Source organism: Fringilla coelebs, assembly GCF_963513975.1.
Source record: "Fringilla coelebs genome assembly, contig: SCAFFOLD_43, whole genome shotgun sequence".
NCBI lineage: Eukaryota > Metazoa > Chordata > Aves > Passeriformes > Fringillidae > Fringilla > Fringilla coelebs.
The window spans coordinates 335,024-354,277 of NW_028167212.1; the positions used below are offsets into that span (position 1 = coordinate 335,024).

The 19,254-nt window shown below is 43.2% G+C and overlaps 2 protein-coding genes across 2 annotated transcripts in view; both read right to left on the minus strand.

The window, feature by feature from the left end:
• LOC311166144 (uncharacterized protein) overlaps window positions 1-11,549 on the minus strand; it is a gene marked incomplete at both ends in the record, with an annotated part of 32,831 nt that extends 21,282 nt beyond the window's left edge. Inside the window, 14 exon segments of the mRNA XM_084227620.1 lie at window positions 1,277-1,595; window positions 3,380-3,426; window positions 6,202-6,327; window positions 7,705-7,750; window positions 7,752-7,827; window positions 8,906-9,062; window positions 9,599-9,719; window positions 9,841-9,970; window positions 10,066-10,126; window positions 10,549-10,627; window positions 10,631-10,680; window positions 11,132-11,221; window positions 11,224-11,259; window positions 11,432-11,549. Coding sequence (XP_084083746.1) covers window positions 1,277-1,595; window positions 3,380-3,426; window positions 6,202-6,327; window positions 7,705-7,750; window positions 7,752-7,827; window positions 8,906-9,062; window positions 9,599-9,719; window positions 9,841-9,970; window positions 10,066-10,126; window positions 10,549-10,627; window positions 10,631-10,680; window positions 11,132-11,221; window positions 11,224-11,259; window positions 11,432-11,549 — 1,456 coding nt within the window.
• Window positions 1-19,254, minus strand: part of LOC311166146 (uncharacterized protein) — a 162,243-nt gene that overhangs the window by 109,662 nt on the left and 33,327 nt on the right. The gene's annotated exons all lie outside the window — the stretch shown is intronic.

The following is a 19,254-nucleotide window of genomic DNA, read 5'->3' on the forward strand; positions in this document are numbered from 1 at the left end:
TCAATTCATGGCACATTCGAGGCATACGCTGGGGCTAAAATATTTGATAATGATTTGAAAGTAGCTAAGTGCTTGTTTTGGCATAAGTAGGTGGTATTGTCAGGCCTCCAGTTGGACTTTATTTAAACTCTATGGCTGCCTTGTGCAATTCAAAGATGGATCGTACTGAAACCTGGAGCTCAAAAGCTGAACATTAATAAGAGTTGGAACAGACAAAGCTGTAGCTTCAATATTACTTAAAAATAGCTGGAGTGGTCCTCCTCTTCTTTAGGCTAAACCACCCCTGCTCTCTCAGCTGCTCCTCACAGGACTTAGGAGAGTGACAAGAATGTTATGGCTAATGGCTTAAATCTTGTTAGGAAGGAATTTTTGCCCATTCTGACAAAACTGAATAAAGAAGCTGCGACCACTGAAGCCCTGCCCTGCCTGAAAATGCCTCCTGACTGGGAATTGGGACTGGGCGTTAAGCTACCTAAGGGAACTTGAGACAAGATCAAGGTGACACCATTGTCCTTTTAGCTCAGGTCTGGGGAGAAGTGAACAAGGCTCATTGAGAAAAATGTATCCACAACAAAGCCAAACCCAGCAGCTCTCCTGAAAATCAGCTCTGTCTGCCTTCAGGCTGGGCAAGGCATAGCCACAGACTCATCTGCTGAGGCCAGGTTTGCACACAAACCTCCCATCAATAGAGGGGGAAGGAGGAAATTTTGTGGATGTGGCACAACCTCTGGTAAGGGGCAGTGGACACCCATCCTCCCTCAGACAAACGGGCTCAGCTCTAAAACCCCCCAGCCCCAGAAGGCCACAGCCAGGGCACATTCCCATGAGGGCCAGCTGAGGGGGTGTCATAACCCATCCAAGACATCCAAAGTGCCCCCAGACCCATTCCTGAGGCCTTGCACCAGACAACTGCATGGCATGCAAAGGAACACAACACATCTGAAAATCCACAACCCAATTCATGGCAGGCTCAAAAGGGTATACTGGTGCTAAAGATTTCATATTATTTGAAAGTAGCAAGAGACAGAGTCCAACTTGCCCCACCCCAAGGAGGTGCCTGTACATGCAACTGAACTGCTGCATGAGAAGAGTGGCATGATCACATCCTTTCTTTCCCTTTGGAATTCCCATTCAGAGCACAGATGTGACAAAACCAAAAAGTACAACTTGAGTCCATCTTTACCTTCAAACGCAGTTCAGGACTCCTCGCTGGCAGAGACCAATGCCCTGCGAGTTCAGGGCTGGCTGGCAGAGACAATCTCTGTGCACAAGTCACCTGGGGAATCGCTGGCTGCGGCCGTGGCAGAGCCCAGGCTGCCAACACCCAGCCCGGAGCGCTCTGCGCCAACGGAGGCGGCGGCGCCGTCACAGCCGCTGTGGCCGCGCTGGCGGTTCCCCGGCAACCGCGGCACCCGATTGTCGGGGCCGGGCCGGGCCGGGCACGCCGGGCGGGCCTCGGTCCCCGTTCCTTCCAGCCCTGCTGCCCCCTCGGGCCCCGGGCGCAGGGCGAGGAATCCGCTCCGGGGCCCGCACCGTGACGGCCACAGCGGCAGCGCTCGATATCGCCGGGGCTCGGCCCCAGCCCCGGGCTGCTCCTGCACAAGGAAGGCGGCGCCGGGGGAACCCAGGCTCGGACACTTTGTGTTCAGCGCACACAACAAGTGGGAATCAGCCACTGCAGGCAGGAACAGGCACCTTCTCCTTCTTCCTAGGGACACACAAGGAGCAGAAGGCATTTCCTGCTGCAATGGTTTATCACCTCATCAGCAGCCAGTAATTAGTGCTCCAGAAGACTGATCACATCCTGGTTTTCTTTTTGGCATTCTCTTTCAGAAAACAGATGTGCTAAAAGGAAAAAAACACAACAATATTGATCAACCTCTATCTTCAAATGAAATGCAAATCTGATTTTCAGTTGTATTCCCAGCATTGTAATAAAAACACATACTAGAATCAGAATTGTTGCAAGTTTCCTGCTGGCAGTAAACTCCAGATTTTAATATTCTTGCAGTAAACTTGAGATTTTAATACTTTTTCTGAGTTGATCTGGAATATACAGGTTTATATATTCTAAAGAACTTAGAGGTTTTTAATTACTGCATACAGCTTCATGCTGCTGATCAATAGCACAGATTGATTGTGTCTTCAGCAGAACTGGTTTCTCTTAGTAGAAATACTTAGAAATTAAAACTTTCCAAGTTAACCAGTATTAAGAAAGTACTTTTGAAAAGGAGGGAAAAAAAGACCAACCCCATTAGTTTATCATGTTTCTAAGTCTACTGCTCTGTGCAGCCTAAGGAAGCTGTCATGGAATAGAGATCTCACAGCCATGTTATCCAAAAGTGTGTGGAAAACCTTCACACAGAGTGCCTGCATGGCCGCTTTACAGACTTGGTGACAGAAGAGCAACACAGGATTGAACTAAGACAGACAAACATCCAATTCCAGTCAAATGACAAGTTATTTTCTTGTCAGATGGGGCCGCAGATTGTACACTGCTCACCATCCTGGGGGTTCAGGATGTCCTGCAGCATGGCTGAGCCATGAGACTTGTGGAGTAGAATTATGAAAAGGTGAAGCACAAACATTTCTTATGCACCTTTATTGCGTTACCAACTCAGTTTAAATCTCTGAAGTAGTCATTAGTGTCAAGAGCATATTCAACCACAAATTTATCTGGAATTTGAAAGCCTGCATCTGTAAGAAAATGCAGTTCTTTTTATACTTCAGTGGTGTAAGTAGCTCTGAAATGCACAGTTGGTTTTCAACACATACTTGAGCTTCGATAAATAGGCATCACCTCCTTCAGGGTGCTTTCTTAAGAATCTGAGCTGTACATTGATGACAGAGGCTACAATCTAAACCATTCTTTTCAGTCAGTAATATAATTAAGGTGTTAAGAGAATGATTTTTATGAAAAAAAATACTTGTTTCTAACCTAGTTATGAGGTAGTCCTCGGAGAGGAGACAAGAAGTGAGATTTTACTTGAGTGAAAGTAGATGAACTGTTATTCAGTAGGACTTTTCAGTTTGGAAACAAGTCAAGTTTAATAATGAATGTGGAGTCAAAACAAATGCCCTCCAGGGTCAAAGCAAAGCAAACACAGTTAAGGTTTGAGCTGTTTCCGCTATCTAAAGAGTTGAATTTGTATATCAAACAGCTAAACCTGCACTCAGGCCAACCAGGGGAAAAAAACAATGTGGTCATGAAGTCTCAGGATAGCCTAGCTGGTCACTGGCTTTTTGTGTAGCTTCTCCTCATTGCTCTCTGCCTTCATGAAACTTATGTGCCAGCTGTCAGATGTGCTGCTTGAAGAGAAACTGCAGGACTGTTTTAGAAAGGACAGAAAAAAAAAGGCCAGAAAAAGACGATACTTACAGTCTGCTCTGTTTCCTGGACTCTGATGTGTCCTTGTAAGGAGCAGGCTGTAAGGCAGAGCAGAGAAGGTTGGTTTTTAAAATGCCTTGGCCTAAGCTCTAGACTTCCATACTGCCACACCTTCCCATAAGTGTCAGAGGGGAAGGGATGGGAAGGGATGGGAAGGGATGGGAAGGGATGGGAAGGGATGGGAAGGGATGGGAAGGGATGGGAAGGGATGGGAAGGGATGGGAAGGGATGGGAAGGGATGGGAAGGGATGGGAAGGGATGGGAAGGGATGGGAAGGGATGGGAAGGGATGGGAAGGGATGGGAAGGGATGGGAAGGGATGGGAAGGGATGGGAAGGGATGGGAAGGGATGGGAAGGGATGGGAAGGGATGGGAAGGGAAGGGAAGGGAAGGGAAGGGAAGGGAAGGGAAGGGAAGGGAAGGGAAGGGAAGGGAAGGGAAGGGAAGGGAAGGGAAGGGAAGGGAAGGGAAGGGAAGGGAAGGGAAGGGAAGGGAAGGGAAGGGAAGGGAAGGGAAGGGAAGGGAAGGGAAGGGAAGGGAAGGGAAGGGAAGGGAAGGGAAGGGAAGGGAGAAGCAAATTGCAGCAAATTAGGCAAGAAAAACACACTAAAACCCTCAGTTAAAGGAATTTGCACTGATTTTCAAAGGAGATTGTTGCTTGAACTGCTGACTTGACTTTAGTGGTTTCTGAAGAGTCTTTCTGTAAGTATTTATGAAAGCTTAAAAGATGGTGATAAAGGCACCTATGTCAGGTCTATCCATTGCTCTATGTATGGCACCAGTATTCTAGAGCCACACTGAACGAGTCAGTTTAGTATGGTTCATTTCTGGGCACTCTGGGATAAAATGGGGAATAGGATCTTTGGCAGCAGTCATCACTGATCACTCCAAATTTCCACTAAGCTGGGTGGGAATTATTCACTGTTTCAAAGCCCAGCAATTTAAATCAGTGTTAAGTGGCTGGAAGTATGCAGCATCAAAATCTTAATAAAGAGGGATTTCCTGGAAAATACACAAGAACAGTTGCTTCCCTTTAACAGCTGAGGATGCTAATTCATACCTTCCCATTTAGTGCAGACAGTTCCTCTCCAAAAAAAATTTTTTTTTTTTTTTTGCAGGAGTATCATTCTAGAAGGAGAAAAGAGAGATGGAAGTCATATAAAGCATGCCCCAAAGGGTTATCCTGTATTTATTTGAAAGGTGTGCTGCTCTTGCTTTTTGCAAGAGGAGGGAGTTGGAGCTCTGCCCCTGGCTTTGGCATGTTGAGTGTTCTGCTGGATGTTTATTCCAGTGAATGTATAATTTCCACCCTTTGGGGTAGATCAGTAAATCAGCTCCTACAGCTGTACAACCCTGAGCATTTCATGCATCCAAATATTAAAATTACAGGTTTGAATGTCCAGCAATTAAAAATTTATTCAACTTCTTTTTCTACCTCATAGAAAATCTGGGTTTACAACAAACTAGAATACTTCCTACAATACAGATGCCTCCATTCTCTGCACATCTGTAACTCTGGCTGATCTACAATACTGATAAAAATTGCAGGTTGTAGTTTCACACAAATTCAACGTTTTTTCCTGGGTTTTCTGCTCACATTGAACTTATCTTAAGGATTTACTTTTGCTTTCTCCATAAGCTCTGGAAAGATGTGATTAGTTTTATCCTATTTTGGTAAGTAGGCCAACCTCATCGTGCTGTTTTTCAATTGAGTTTATTCTGTATAAAATTACTTTTGCTTTCTTCTAGACGTCTTTTTGTGACTTGCACATCCAATTCTTCTGCATTGTTCACATTTAATGAGTTATCATATAATTTCACAGACAACTGTTCAGATTTATAAAATATAAAACAACATTAATATTTAAAATTTTATCAACTAAATACAACATTTAAAAGGTATTTACTATATTTTAGTATGCTGAGGGACAGCCCCAATAATTTAATACAAAATAACAATTTTTATAAAACTTAGATTTATATATAAATGCAAACACACTTGAAATATAAGCTGCAGTTACAAGAGGTGAACTTGCAATTATAGTTCCTAGAAACAGTTTTCACAATGATGATGTGGAAAAAGAAAAGCTTTTTCATTGAATTAACTCTGGGCTCTTCACCAGTACCAGTCTCTGCTTTTTTAAAAAAACAATTCCATATTAATGGACACTACAAATCTCCACACCTCCTCAGCCTTACACAAACATCTCAGTTGTGCTTGCAGCACAGAAATGGAGGTACACGTTTGTTTTTTCCTAATTAGCAACTGCACACCCTCCACGCTCTTGGGATTAGAGGACAAGGTCTCTCTGTTTCATGGGAGGGATTTTACAGATAATTAATAAAAAAACTGAAATGGGGCCTAAAAATACATCTTACTTCAGAAAAAACAAGATCAAGATTTCCTAAGATTGGAAATTAATGCAGACACAGTGATTTCAGGCTTGCTGATCTCCTGGTTTATTCTCTCCCTCTAGTGGTACATCCCCAGGACTAAAGTATCCCCTGGGTGTTAAATGACAGTATTGATATTTTTCACACAATTTAGAGATGGGAAAGCTTTTAAGAACTGGCCCTACATGGAGAGGTTTCACAAATGCATTTTTGCAACACGGTTGGAATTTTTACTTCTCGTTTTTAGCCTAAGTCAGTTCTTGATGACAAATAGGCAACTTTCTGTGCAGAAAACAAACATCTTTTGAACTATACAGAATTACAAAAAAAGCTGCCACAGTTAAAATCACTTGGGGAATCAGCAGAACACTGAGATCGAAACAATCCCTCTCCTTTTTAAAGCAGTAACAGCAAGCTTACTCATTTGTTTGCAGTTCTGCAGCACAAAAGGAGCAGCTTTGATGAGTTCCTCGTCCTGAGATTCTGTCAATACCTGAATCATGAGTGCCAGACCATTGCTCTGAAGCAGCTCACACTGGTTCTCTTCTAGAACAGGACGTGGTAAGGAAACTTTGGTTTCAGCCCCACACACCTTCACCTTACAGTCATTTTAGGGGCTGCAAGTTTCTGTAGAAAGAGAGATTTTCATTCCAGACCCAAGCCTGCTGCAGTGACAGCAGGAGAGCTTTACATCCCACAGGATGATTTGACCGGAACTCAGATTGCTGTAAGAAAACTGAAGGATTGAGATCACTTATTCGATGGAGTTCCAAGCTCATTTAATTCTGGCCTGAAACATTTGAATAATGAATCCTGTATTTCTTCTCTTCCATCACCTGCTCTTGGAGTAGATATGCAACATTTCTGTGAGGCCTGGGATGCAGAAATATCAAACTCTCAAGGCTTATAATTAGCAAAATAAAATTAGTAGTTTAAGCCTGGTCTAGCCAATCTGTTCCTCCTCATTTCTTATGTCATTAGCTGAATTTTTATTGTGCTCTCATTCACATATGGAATCATAGAACTGGTAACTTGCTAAACATAGCTCTTTCTTCTTTAAACTTAATTAAAAAAGGAAATAAAAAAATTAACATTTTTATTTTGACAGTGTTGACATTTTAAGAGAAACTTTTTTTCTTTTGAAATAATTTTTCAATAATTTTTAATGTTTTTTCTTTTCAAAAGACATTTTCCATTAAGTCTTGTTTCACTAATTCTTCATGAAAAAATGTCTGTTAAAATAAATTTATGACCTATTGAGCTAATTATTGAACATGTTATTGGCACTCAGAGGATGAAAATCAACCAGGATTTTTGAACATAAGGCCTTTTTCTTGTTTCTCTAAACATACATGAAAAAAACCAGAAGTACAAATAAATTTCCCTTTCTCTTTTCTTGTGCTACCACAAAATACCAACTGAAGTGCTGTATTTGTACCAGATATGCTTGGGCAAGTCCTGAGGAACATGACAAAAACATTTCAGGGCTACCAACTGCTTCTGTGTCTTGAAAGCAATGCTCTTACATGGCTTTTACAAATATTCCTGGCCTTGTAAGCAGTGGATAGAAGCTGTATGTGCCCAGGACCATGAAATGGGTGCTCAAGGCAACCCATCTGCTAGGTCTGGATTGTAGTAGCTTTTAGGTCTGGATTAATTATTCCCTGGGACACCTAAGCCCAGCTCTGAATTCTTGCATATTTAGTCTAGGTTTCAAAGCTCCTAAAGACACTTCCTGCTAACAAGCTTTAAAATTTAAAGATGGAACATACTAGAAAACTTTTTGTCCAAATACTGACATTGTATTATTTAATAGAACTCTCTCTCATGTTCCAGTCTAGATGAAATGACACCACGGGAGGAGTCAGTGGATGAGAATTTAGGAGAAGCTGACAGACAGCAAAGAGAAAAAGTAAATCTTACCACAAACTTCAGTACAGTGTGCAATTGTTAGAATAATACTGATTTTTTTCTCCTGTGCTCAGTGTCTCATTGGACAGCAGCTTCAGCAGCTCTGACACAGGGGGATACTCTGCCAAGACAACACTCATGGCAGCAGTTTGTTAAAATAATTGGAAGGAAAAGAAAGTCAATCATGAGTGTACAGGAATTATCCAAGGATCAAATGCTGGGTTTGGAGGGAACTGTACAGAGCCCTCAGAGCCTTGGGCCAGCTCAGCTCTGCCCTGCTCCACCTTGAACAGTTCAGATTACCCCACCCCTCCTGTGCTGCTCCCAAATCCAGCCCTGCCCATCCTCCCAGCCTGTGCTCCATGGAGAGGAGGCAGAAGATCTGATAAATGAGGAGGCCTTTGCACTATGCCACTTCTGGAGATCCCTGCTGAGTTTCTCCATGTCCTTGATCAGCTCCAGCATGGAGCCAGAGACAGCTGAATAAGCTCTGACACGCAGAGTATCTGCCATGAAAAGAGCAGGGGGCAAGCCCTTCCTGGCACTGGCAACACCACTGCTGGACCATCCACGCTGAGGCCCAGTCCTGTCACACCCAGCTGATCTGAACTACCCTCACAACTAGTGCAGGCTGATGCTTTTCAACCTTTGGGAACTTCCATTTGAAGCTCTTATGGCAGAAGTGTGAGATACAGCAACCATGGCCACAGCACAGGCTCGTCAGGATCACAGGCTTCTGCAAACCTTCTGTGGAAAACACAAAACCTCACCAGGAGAGCAGTGCCCAGCCAGCAAACCACAGCAGAGTGTGCTGTGCAGAAACAACACATTCGTTCAGCTCCACCTCTATATGACTAAAGGTTCCTAAAGCTACACAATTTATTATTCAGCCACAGGATCCAAACTGACTGGTCAAATGCAGGCCCAGAGCTCAGCTTTACTTACCCAGCAGGGGCTGGAGCATCTCACTTCTAATGTTCAGTGGGGTTTAAATTTCACTGCATTTATTTGAGCAACAATGGGACAGTAATCCACCTCAGATGAACTGAATCACTCCCCACTTACACCTCTGAATTTTAAAAAGCACTGCTACATCCACTGGGATGTGTAGAACTTGACTGCCTTTAAGCATTCATTTCTGCAACTTTTCCACCAGCACAAGACTTTAAAAATTGCATTTTAAAATTACCACAGATCAAAAATGTCTTTCCACTCGCAGTTAGTAGCAATACAGGCATCCGGAGTCTTTGTTACTACCACTTCAAGTTTCATGCTGGAGTGACACAAACAAGAATCATGCATAAACTCATGGAGAACTTTGGCTAATGTATCCAATCCTCCAATAGAAAAAAAATATTCCTGCACATCTGCTTAGTGGAAAAAAAAAAGAAAAAATGTTATTTAAGAGACAGAGTTTGCAAATTATTTTAGCATTTCACTAAGTAAGTCCATCAGAGTTTTTCTGTGCATGTGTTAGTCATTACATTTCTTATACAACACAAGCTGGATATACATTGATCTCAAGAAATGCAGTAACTGCATATAAAATAGTTACAGGAAAACATGACCCTGATATGTGCACACAAATGGTAAACATCATGCCTGAGTTCTACCTAAGTCATTGTTTTCAGTCACATCATGAGGACTTTAATTTAGACACACTTTTAATCAGAACAGCTCTGAACAGTTTTACTGACCCTATGAAATGTAAGCAGACTGTGGCTATTTGTGGACTTGAGCACAGCGTAGTGTAAGTAAAGATGGTGGAATACAGTGGTCACAGTAAAAGTGGGAAGAACAGCAAATGACTTTGTAGGGATGGACAAGAAAGAAAAACCCATTGAGCTCTTGGATTAAGCTTCCTTTTATCAAATGCAAAGCTGTGTAAAGCTTGAGCTGCACTTACAGTTGTTTGCAATAGTGAGACCAAGAAATGAACAGATGGGACGAACTATCTCAGGCTCTGAGCAACTCTTGAGCCACTCTTTGGCATAGGGAAAACCACAACTGCAAATGTTTTGATTCTCTTCTGGAAAAGGAAAAACAAATTACCCCAAATCAAAATGCAATGAAATCAACTTCAGCTGAACGGTAAAAATGAAACCAAAGTGTTACCGATTTGGAGAATATCTTTGAACTTCTTCCACAATTTTCAGAGCAACACGTCCTGTTCTGGAGGTTGTTGTCACAGGCACAGAGAGTGCTGCACACTGAGGACCAGAGCTGATAGCAGGGATCAGTGTTTACAGCTGACAGATTCTTCTCAGAGAGAGTTGTTCTGTTAGGGAAAATGCAAACAAGTCCCAAATAGTCAAGGAAACATAGCTGCTAACCAGCCTATTATTTGTCTGTTTGAACTGCAACCCTGTTCACCTGAACAACTGCAGCAGCAGGCTGATGCAGCCTGTGTCTCTGACATAGCTTTGCCCAGTTCCTAAAAGAGAACACACACAAGACTCCAGAGACAAATGCAACTGCAGACAAAACCTTAACAGCAAGCTGAATTTACATACATACATTCCCTTTCCTAAGCACATATCCTCCCCAGAAGGAAATACAAAATCACATCAACATATTGGTAAATAACCTTTCTATGTCTCTCTCTTTCTAGACACTCAGAAACGATGGGTTTGCATTTGCAAACTATCTTTTTAGAACTAAAGCCCGTTCTGCTGTTTAAGGAAATCCCAGTGAGCAATGACCTACCTTGACAATTCAGGTTCAGTTCCATGCAAACATTCATCTTCATAAATTCACTTCACCAAAACACTGCTTAATGAATGTTCCAAATTTTGGACTGCAAATTGGCAAATAGAAAAGGAGTGTTGTTGTAACACGGAAAAAAACTCAACCTACCATTATTTAACACCAGTACTAAGATGACAGAAACAGACATTCTTTTCAAATTCACACCAGAATTCTTTATAATTAAAAATCAATTGAGGTCTTCAAACAATGCAGAAGTACACAAAGTCTGTTGACAAGACACTGAAAACAAAAAGTGACAACCATTAAGTCCTAAAGTAAGCTACTCATCATCCTAAATTATTAATTCTCACTTGTGGCCAGTATGTGGGGAGCAGAGACAGGACAGGACTATGAAGTGCCTGAGGCCTTCCCCTGCAGTGAGTTCTACACCAAGCAGGACCCTGGCAAGCTTTGGAACAACCCAGGAGTCATTGAACACTTGCTGCTGAGGGAGAGGGGGAGTGCAGGTGTCTGGTAACTTAAAGACACGCTGTGTGCACAAGTCAGCAAGGCACTGATCAAATCTGGGCATGGACAGGGCAACTGGGGCACCCTCACTGCCCTTGCTCCAACTGACAATCTTGTCATCTCATTTTGGGAGACCAAAAGCAAATGGAGACAAAGCAGAAGCACAAGTAATGGCAGGAGGCCATAGCGCACTCAGAAATACAAACAATGTTATTTTTATTACCATTACTCTCTAGAATAATCCCCAATGTAAATAAAGCTGCTTCCTTTACCATGCAATGAGCACTCGACTTGGCAAGGTCATTTATAAACACAAACCACCAATTTCTCCAAAGTATTCGCTCGCTTCACCTACAAGAGGAAAAAAGAACAGAAACTTTTGCTTCTGTTTCTCTGCAAAATGAAAGGCTTCTAAGATTTCCACCATCTCAAGCCTTATGTCCTTTAGACATTTTTACAGTGCCCACCAGTGTCTTGGCATATATGGTGAACAGAAATGACTGCATTGTTTCTAAGGAAAAGCCTTTCTTTCTGTTTTGTTGGCAAATGGAATGGATAGTGACCAAAGCCTCCTGCTCAGACCGAGCGCAGTCCATCTGAGATTTAAGGCATTCAAGCAGTAAGTTCAGATCTCTTTTCATATCTAGGAGCAAACACAAAAATCTTCATTAAAATTGTTATCTTTTCAATCTATTCATCTGGTCAGTAGTAGAATAAACCTGTCAAAATGTAGTATGTATGTGTATTTTTAAAAAGGAGGGGAAGTGAGCCAAAATGGAGCAACATCACTTCTATTCAGCCACAAACAACAAACCTAGAAATATTTCTGTCCAGAGTTTGTTCTTTGAGCATGATTTCATTTACAGACTAACAGCTTCCTTTTAAAATTTCTGGCCTTTAATTACTAGCAATTCTTAGGAAGTCTGATGTAAACTACTAAATAAATTCACAGTTGCAAGGTGCATTAAGTATAAATAATACACAGCCACTAAAGTATTCAGAGTGCAAATAAAATTTGGAGTGCAGCTGAAAATCTGTGGAGAAGTAAGGAAAGAGTCCAAGAGCACAAGGCTGCTCCGTGGTACTGAGGTACAGGAGACATAAACCATGCAGCACAGCAGCAGAGCCCTCAGTCAGGTGGTTGGAGATGTAACACAGAATATTCTCTGGGCACCTACAAACAACCCTAGGTGGTAAACAGACTTGGAAAATCTGCTTCTTAGTCTTTGGGCTATCATTAAAATACTTAGTTGATAATTATTTCTAACAGAAATAATTATCAACTGACAGAAGGTATTGTTTACTGCAAACCCTTACAAGCTTTGAGGGGTCTTAAAGAAGTTAAATACAATAAAAATGTGGATAAATATTAGCAATTTAAAAAATAAAACAGTGACTTTGTGGTGGTGTGTTTTAGTATGTATGCAGGTTTGGCATTGGATTTACCCTTTGTATATCCAAGACAGTATCCAAAATTTGGCAACTAGGAAAAAGCATGTTTTCCCAACTGCTCATGGCCCCACAACAGGCCTATCACAGTGGTCTACTAAAACTTTGTAAAATTGATGCAGATTATAATGACAAATTATATTAGATATTTTACCACACTGATTTATCTGCACCTTTTGAGTCTTCATTTTTGTTTTATCTCTGTTCTTGTTCTACAACAGCAAGGAAAAAGTTCTTTCAGTTCTGTTCAGATTAGCGGTGTTTATAATATATGCAGTATAAATGACATCATTTTTCTAAAATGCACTTTTCCCAGTTTTCTGCTTTTACTTTGTCACCTCACACACATAGTTTAATGTATTCTTGTATGGCAAAGTTTTCCTTTGAAAATACAGCTTTTTTTAATAGCCCTGCATTTGTAACTACCAGGTGATCATCTTTTGAGAGTGGACATTCTGCAGAAATCAGGTTGTTCCGTGTTACCCCTGTGGGGCACTATCAGTAAAGAATACCCCCTGCTCCGTGTCACTGATCACAACAAAGCTGATCCAACTTTCCCTACAAGAGTGGCCAACTTTGCCATCAGGCAACAACTGGCACTAAGACCAAGTCATGTTACTTAGGGGGTGAACACTCTAAAACACTCGGCCTCCTGCTGCTCAAGGAGCCACTAAAGCATCAGCATTGTTCTGGCAGCACTGATCAAACCAAGGGCAGTGAGCACAGAGACATGTTCCTTACAGTGAGAACTCACTGAAATTCACCAAAGACATTGCCACATTCCAGGGACCATGGAACCCACAAAACCCCACAGCACTGCTTCTTCACAAACCCCACGGGGCAGCCTCTGAGAGCAGAGCAGCAGAGTGACATTCAGCTTTGGAGAAGAAAGATGCTCCCTCAAACATGCCTCAAGTCCCAAACAGAGAAGGTTGATGCAAGCATCACAGCAACCTCTTACAATCTCTCCAAAAATTACTTTGCTCCAGGTAGAAACTTTAAATCAGTGGCAAATGCAGCTAAAGAATGGATTCCTTCTCCTTCTCCAAGTGGAGCAAAGGCTCAAAGCAGAATCATTGTCATCTTAATGAAGACAGCCAGCCCTGCTTTCTCTAGGGAGTTACTGATTTCTCCCATTCCTTTGCTGCTTCTCTTAGAGAGCGAGAATTGAGAGTTCATCTCCCTGCAGCCTTTCAGAAGTGATAACAAACATGCATTTCATTTTCCTGCAAATCCAACCCTGCCACAACAAGGAAAAGCTTGCCAGCCTTCCTCACCTCTTTTTGTCCTACTGCCACCACCCCACCGGACTAAGAAAAAACACAACTCATCCAAACAAAAGGAAGGCTGTAAAAATGACTTTGCTCTAAAGCTAATTGCTTTTCAGAAGAGTTTCATTTCATACATGTTTATACAATTATGCAACATAGGAAGCACAAGGGGTTTAAAACTGGATGTATACAAGGACACATCTTGACCTTTACCTGCATCTTTTTGACTTTCACAACCTACAGGAAGTACACAAAATAGTATTTATAAGCCAGCCTACATTAATTAGATGCAAATAGCTCACCTCGGTTGTTGCATCACAGAGCAAGGTGGAAAGGCAAACAACTAGATTTGCTTCAACAAACAGCTGGCAAATGTTGCATATCAAACTCTTCTCCATCAGTTATGGAAAATAACCCAGTAACATTGCTTCAAACCATTCCTGGAGAAGTGCTGATCTGCCAACGTGTGTGCTCAGCAGCACTAGAGCACATGGCTGGCACGGTCAGTAGACCAGCCAGCCTGGGCAGGATTTACCCTTCAAAACCCAGGGAGCAAAGCCCAGAGGGAGAAGTGTGGGTTGTTGGCGTCCTGTGCAAACCAAACCCCACAGCAGCAGCTGAGGCCGTGAGGACGCTGAGCTGTGGAACAGGACTCGGGGCTGTCCTGGCCTATTCCAGCTGCCTCGCACCCTCCTCCCTCAGATGGGCCGTGTGTGATTTACAGCTCATTATCAGAGCTCCACTCTGAAGTCTTAGCAAGCACCCCAGATCAGCCCAAATAGAAAAGGGAAAGAACATATCAAAATTTAAAACAAAGGAGGGGGAGGGGGGGCTTGGAAGGCAACAGTCTAAAGATGAAACAGCAGCTGCATTCTTCTGTGGGAAGGCTGGGGAGTCCTGAGGGGGAAATGGGGCACGGCTCGGGTACCTGTGATCCAGCGGCGCGGGTGGCTCCGGGCAGACCCCGAGGCGAGGCGGGTGCCCGCTGCCGAGCGCTGTCGGCTGAGAGACGGGATCTGCGGGCTGAGGGGTGGGATCTGCGGGCTGAGGGATGGGATCTGCGGGCTGAGGGATGGGAACTGCGGGCTGAGGGGTGGGATCTGCTGGCTGAGAGATGGGATCTGAGGGATGAGGGGTGGGATCTGCGGGCTGAGGGGTGGGGTCTGCGGGCTGAGGGGTGGGGTCTGCGGGCTGAGGGGTGGGGTCTGCGGGCTGAAGGACAGAGGAAGCCCCGCCGGACTGAGGGCTGGGATCTCCCGGAGCTGAGGGCAGAGCCCGGCCCGGCCCCTCAGGAGACGCCGCAGCCGCAGCGCCGCCCGAGCGCCTCAGGGCGCGGCCGCCCTCGGAGTCGGGACAGCGCTGAGCCTTCCCCTCGGCCAGGCGGGAAGCATTTGGAATTGCAGAACGGCCAGGGGTGAAAGAGATCTTGAAGACCATCAGTTTAATATCAACCCAGCACTGACACTGCAAACCCTAAACCACGAAACCATTTTCCAGTGTCAGATCCAGAGGCCTCTTTAACACCTCCAGGGATGGCAACTGCACCGCCTCTCTGGCCAACCTATTCCCAGGCCTGAACTCCTGAACAGTGAAATTTTTTTTCTAAAGTCTAACCTGAATTTCCTCTCAACGTGAGGCCACTTCCTCTGGCTCTCAGTGCAGGCCCAGCAAAGAGAGCAGCCCCCCCTCAGTGCTCGCTCCTGTCAGGGAGTTGGAGAGAGCGGTGAGGTCCCTGAGCTACTCCTCATGGGTCATGTTTTCTAGAGCCTTTGTGAGCCTTGCTGCCCTTCTCTGGACACACTCAGCCCCTCAATGTCCTCTTTCTGAGGGGCCCAGAGCTGACACAACACTCGAGCTGTGGCCTCAGCAGTGCCCAGCGCAGAGGGGCAGGCGCTGCCCTGGTCCCGCTGCCCACACTGCTGCTGATCCAGGCCAGGTGCCATTGGCCTCTTGCCCCCTTGGGCTCACCTGGGCTCACACTGGGGCGGCTGGTGACCTGCAGCATGTGGCACTTGGCCTTGTGGAGCCTCACGCCCTTGTCCTTGGCCCATTGATTGAGTCTGTCCAAGTCTCACTGCAGAGCCTTCCCGTCCTCCAGCAGATCCACACTCCCACCCAACTGGACATCTGCAAATTTACTGAGGGTGCTCTCAATCCCCACCTCCAGATCATCAATAAAGATGTTAAACCAGGACCAGCCCCAAAACTGGGCCCTGGAGAACACATTTCAGTGCAGCTCAGTTTGCATATTCTGCAGTTGGAGGCTGTACTGTCCCCACAACAGAAAGAGTTGCCATCCCTTGGCACTGGCCACACACACAGGTGCAGGAAAAAAAACCTTTTACTCGGTGAATCTGGCTGACAGAACTGAGCTTTCAGGCACACACTCCCTTTCCCTAATGACCCTGAACTCGAGAAAAGGCATTTCACCGTCCAGCTCTTTGCACTATTGGATCCTCAGGCCATCAGAGCTCCACCGGCCTCTCTCATCCTTTTGCGCCTTCTCCCCACTCAAGCTGAGGAGCAGCTTTGATAAGAAAAAATGCAGTTCTGCTGCCAACGAGGTGAGACAATTTGCAAATACAACTTACCCTGCCAAAAACAGCTACTGCCTTTTTCTTTCAGAGGTGAATCATCAGAAGTAATGAAAATGTGCTGCATTTTAAACCAAAGAGGAAAAGAAACAAAAGCACTCAGAGAGGATTTGGCAAAGCCAAGAGATGCCAATGTGGCTTATCCTGTTGGCCTGCTCAGTTATTGCAGCCCTTTGCTACTTTACCATTTGTCTTGTTTAGAGATTGTGCTCAGATAATTCAGTGATGGGTACAAGAGAAATTTTAAAAATCATAGTTGATCGCAAAATAATACAGCTTAGGAAAATTTAAATAGATTGTGACGTATTTACATCAGGATGATGACAGTTACCACATAGAGAGCAAAATAAGCCCTTTTAACCAAACTTCATTGATATCCTTGTTCCTCAAGCCCTACTATCCATTTGTTTGGCTGATGTAGTATAATGTAAAAATACTGTTCAATAGCTTGTATTGTTTATACTTTCCAACACTTCTGTTGTGTTTTCTAAAAGCTCTAAGTATTTTTAGTTTGAAAAAATATCTATTATTTTGGTAGTAACATTGCAGTTCTGTGTTTCCTTTTGGTACTCAGCTGAAGAAATGAAGGGAAAAAAAGAGCAGAAGAAATAGCAGAGGTGGATAGTAGATCACAAGGAGCAGAGTTACAGGAGATGAGTACATTACTACTGCCACTGCTTAAGAGCATCTCTCACAAAAAGCAGACTGGCTACACTGTCCCAACTCCATCATTTCAACTCTCCATGACTTGTTTCTTGCTTTGCAAAGCTGAGCTGAGCCATTTTTACCTAATATGAATAACAACTAGTAATACACACTTACAGTTCTCTTGTATCACTGCAACAGCACGAGGTACCCTTAGAATTTTTTAGGGCAATTACAATGCCGTCCCTGAATTTAAACAGGTTCAAGGTATTACTTGTAGTTTATTCTTGTAGGTAATTTGTAGCAAAAAGTCAAAAAATGATTGCAGAAGGTCAGTAACTGGACTGTTATGTATATGGGATGCACAGGATGATTTAAGTACTGCTCCATTCTGTGTGACTCCAGGCTTTGAGAAAGAGTAATCCCACCTGGCATTTGGACTCCATTTGGTCTCAGTAATTATGGATCCAGAGTAACTTGTTAGAAGCTTGTGAAAAAATGTCTCTGAAGTTTACAGCAGAGCTGAAGTGTACAGAAGGATGAGAATTCAATGAATAATTCAATGAATTACCAAGCTGTTTTGCCTTTTTGAGGCTCTTGGGGTTTTTTGTGTTAAGTATTTACATGTATAATACAGGTGGCTCCTGTGTCTTGGTTTGGAAAGACAGGTGTTTGCTAAGGAAGGCAGGAGCCTTTCTTGAAATGGAAAAATGTAAACCTCTTCCTTCTGAATTGTTAAAAATTTGAAATTAAAGGGGGCTCTCAGTAAAAATATGGGAGCAGGAATAAAAGTTCTTTATTAGGGAAGTGTCAGCGATGGAGAGAGACGGGGAGACTGACTCGGTGACCAGAATCTGCTTTTATTGTGGGATACAAGGACCTATGTACTATTTTATGGAGACTAGTAATGTGCACTACAATGATTAGGTTAAAATCACATATGCAAACATGCATATAAAAACATCCCTTGCTTGCAGATTTTAATGGGATTATATTTTTCCAGTAAACCTGTCTGATTTAATATTCTTGCAATCTAGGTCTAATTTTCAAAGTTCCGTTTGTTTTTGCCAAAGGATCCTGTTATCAAATGTCTTATGTTAACAAGGTCCAAAGTCCATCATCTGTCTTCTGTCCTCCAATATTCCAACATCCTAACACCTGAATTATATTCCTGACATATGGGAATGGTTTAGATTGTAGCCTCTGTCATCAATGTACAGCTCAGATTCTTAAGAAAGCACCCTGAAGGAGATGATGCCTATTTATCAAAGCTCAAATATGTGTTGAAAACCAACTGTGCCTTTCAGAGCTATTTACACCACTGAAGTATAAAAAGAACTGCATTTTTTTACAGATACAGGCTGTGACATTCAGATAAACTTGTGGTTGGAAATGCTCTTGAAACTAACCACTACTTCAGAGATTTAAACTTAGTTGGTAACGCAATAAAGGTGCAAAAGAAATGTTTGTGCTTCACCTTTTCATAATTCTACTCCACAAGTCTCATGGCTCAGCCATGCTGCAGGACATCCTGAACCCCCAGGATGGTGAGCAGTGTACAGTCTGCGGCCCCATCTGACAAGAAAATAACTTGTCATTTGGCTTGAATTGGATATTTGTCTGTCTTAGTTCAATCCTGTGTTGCTCTTCTGTCTCCAAGTCTGTAAAGCGGCCGTGCAGGCACTCTGTGTGAAGGTTTTCCACACCCTTATGGATAACATGGCTGTAAGATCTCTCTTCCCTTATTCCATGACAGCTTCCTTAGGCTGCACAGAGCAGTAGACTTAGAAACATCATAAACTAATGGGGTTGGTCTTTTTTTCCCTTCTTTTCAAAAGTACTTTCTTAATTCTGGTTAATTCAAAAAATTTTTCATTTCTAAGTCTTTCCACTAAGAAAAACCAGTTCTGCTGAAGACACACTCAATCTGTGCTATTGCTCAGCAGCATGAAGCTGTATGCAGTAATTAAAAATCCCTAAGTTCTTTACAATATATAAACCTATATATTCCAGATCAGTTCAGAAAAAGTATTAAAATCTCGAGTTTACTGCAAGCAGGAAATTGCAACAATTCTGATTCTAGTGTGTGTTTTTATTACAATGCTGGGACTACAACTGAAAATCAGTCTTGCATTTCATTTGAAGATAGAGGTTGATCAATATTGTTGTTTTTTTTCCTTTTAGCACATCTGTGTTCTGAAAGAGAATGCCAAAGAGAAATCCAGGATGTGATCATGTCAGTCTTCTGGAGCCCTAATTGCTGGCTGCTGATGAGGTGATAAACCATTGCAGCAGGAAATGCCTTCTGCTCCTTGTGTGTCCCTAGGAAGAAGGAGAAGGTGCCTGTTCCTGCCTGCAGTGGCTGATTCCCACTTGTTGTGTGCGCT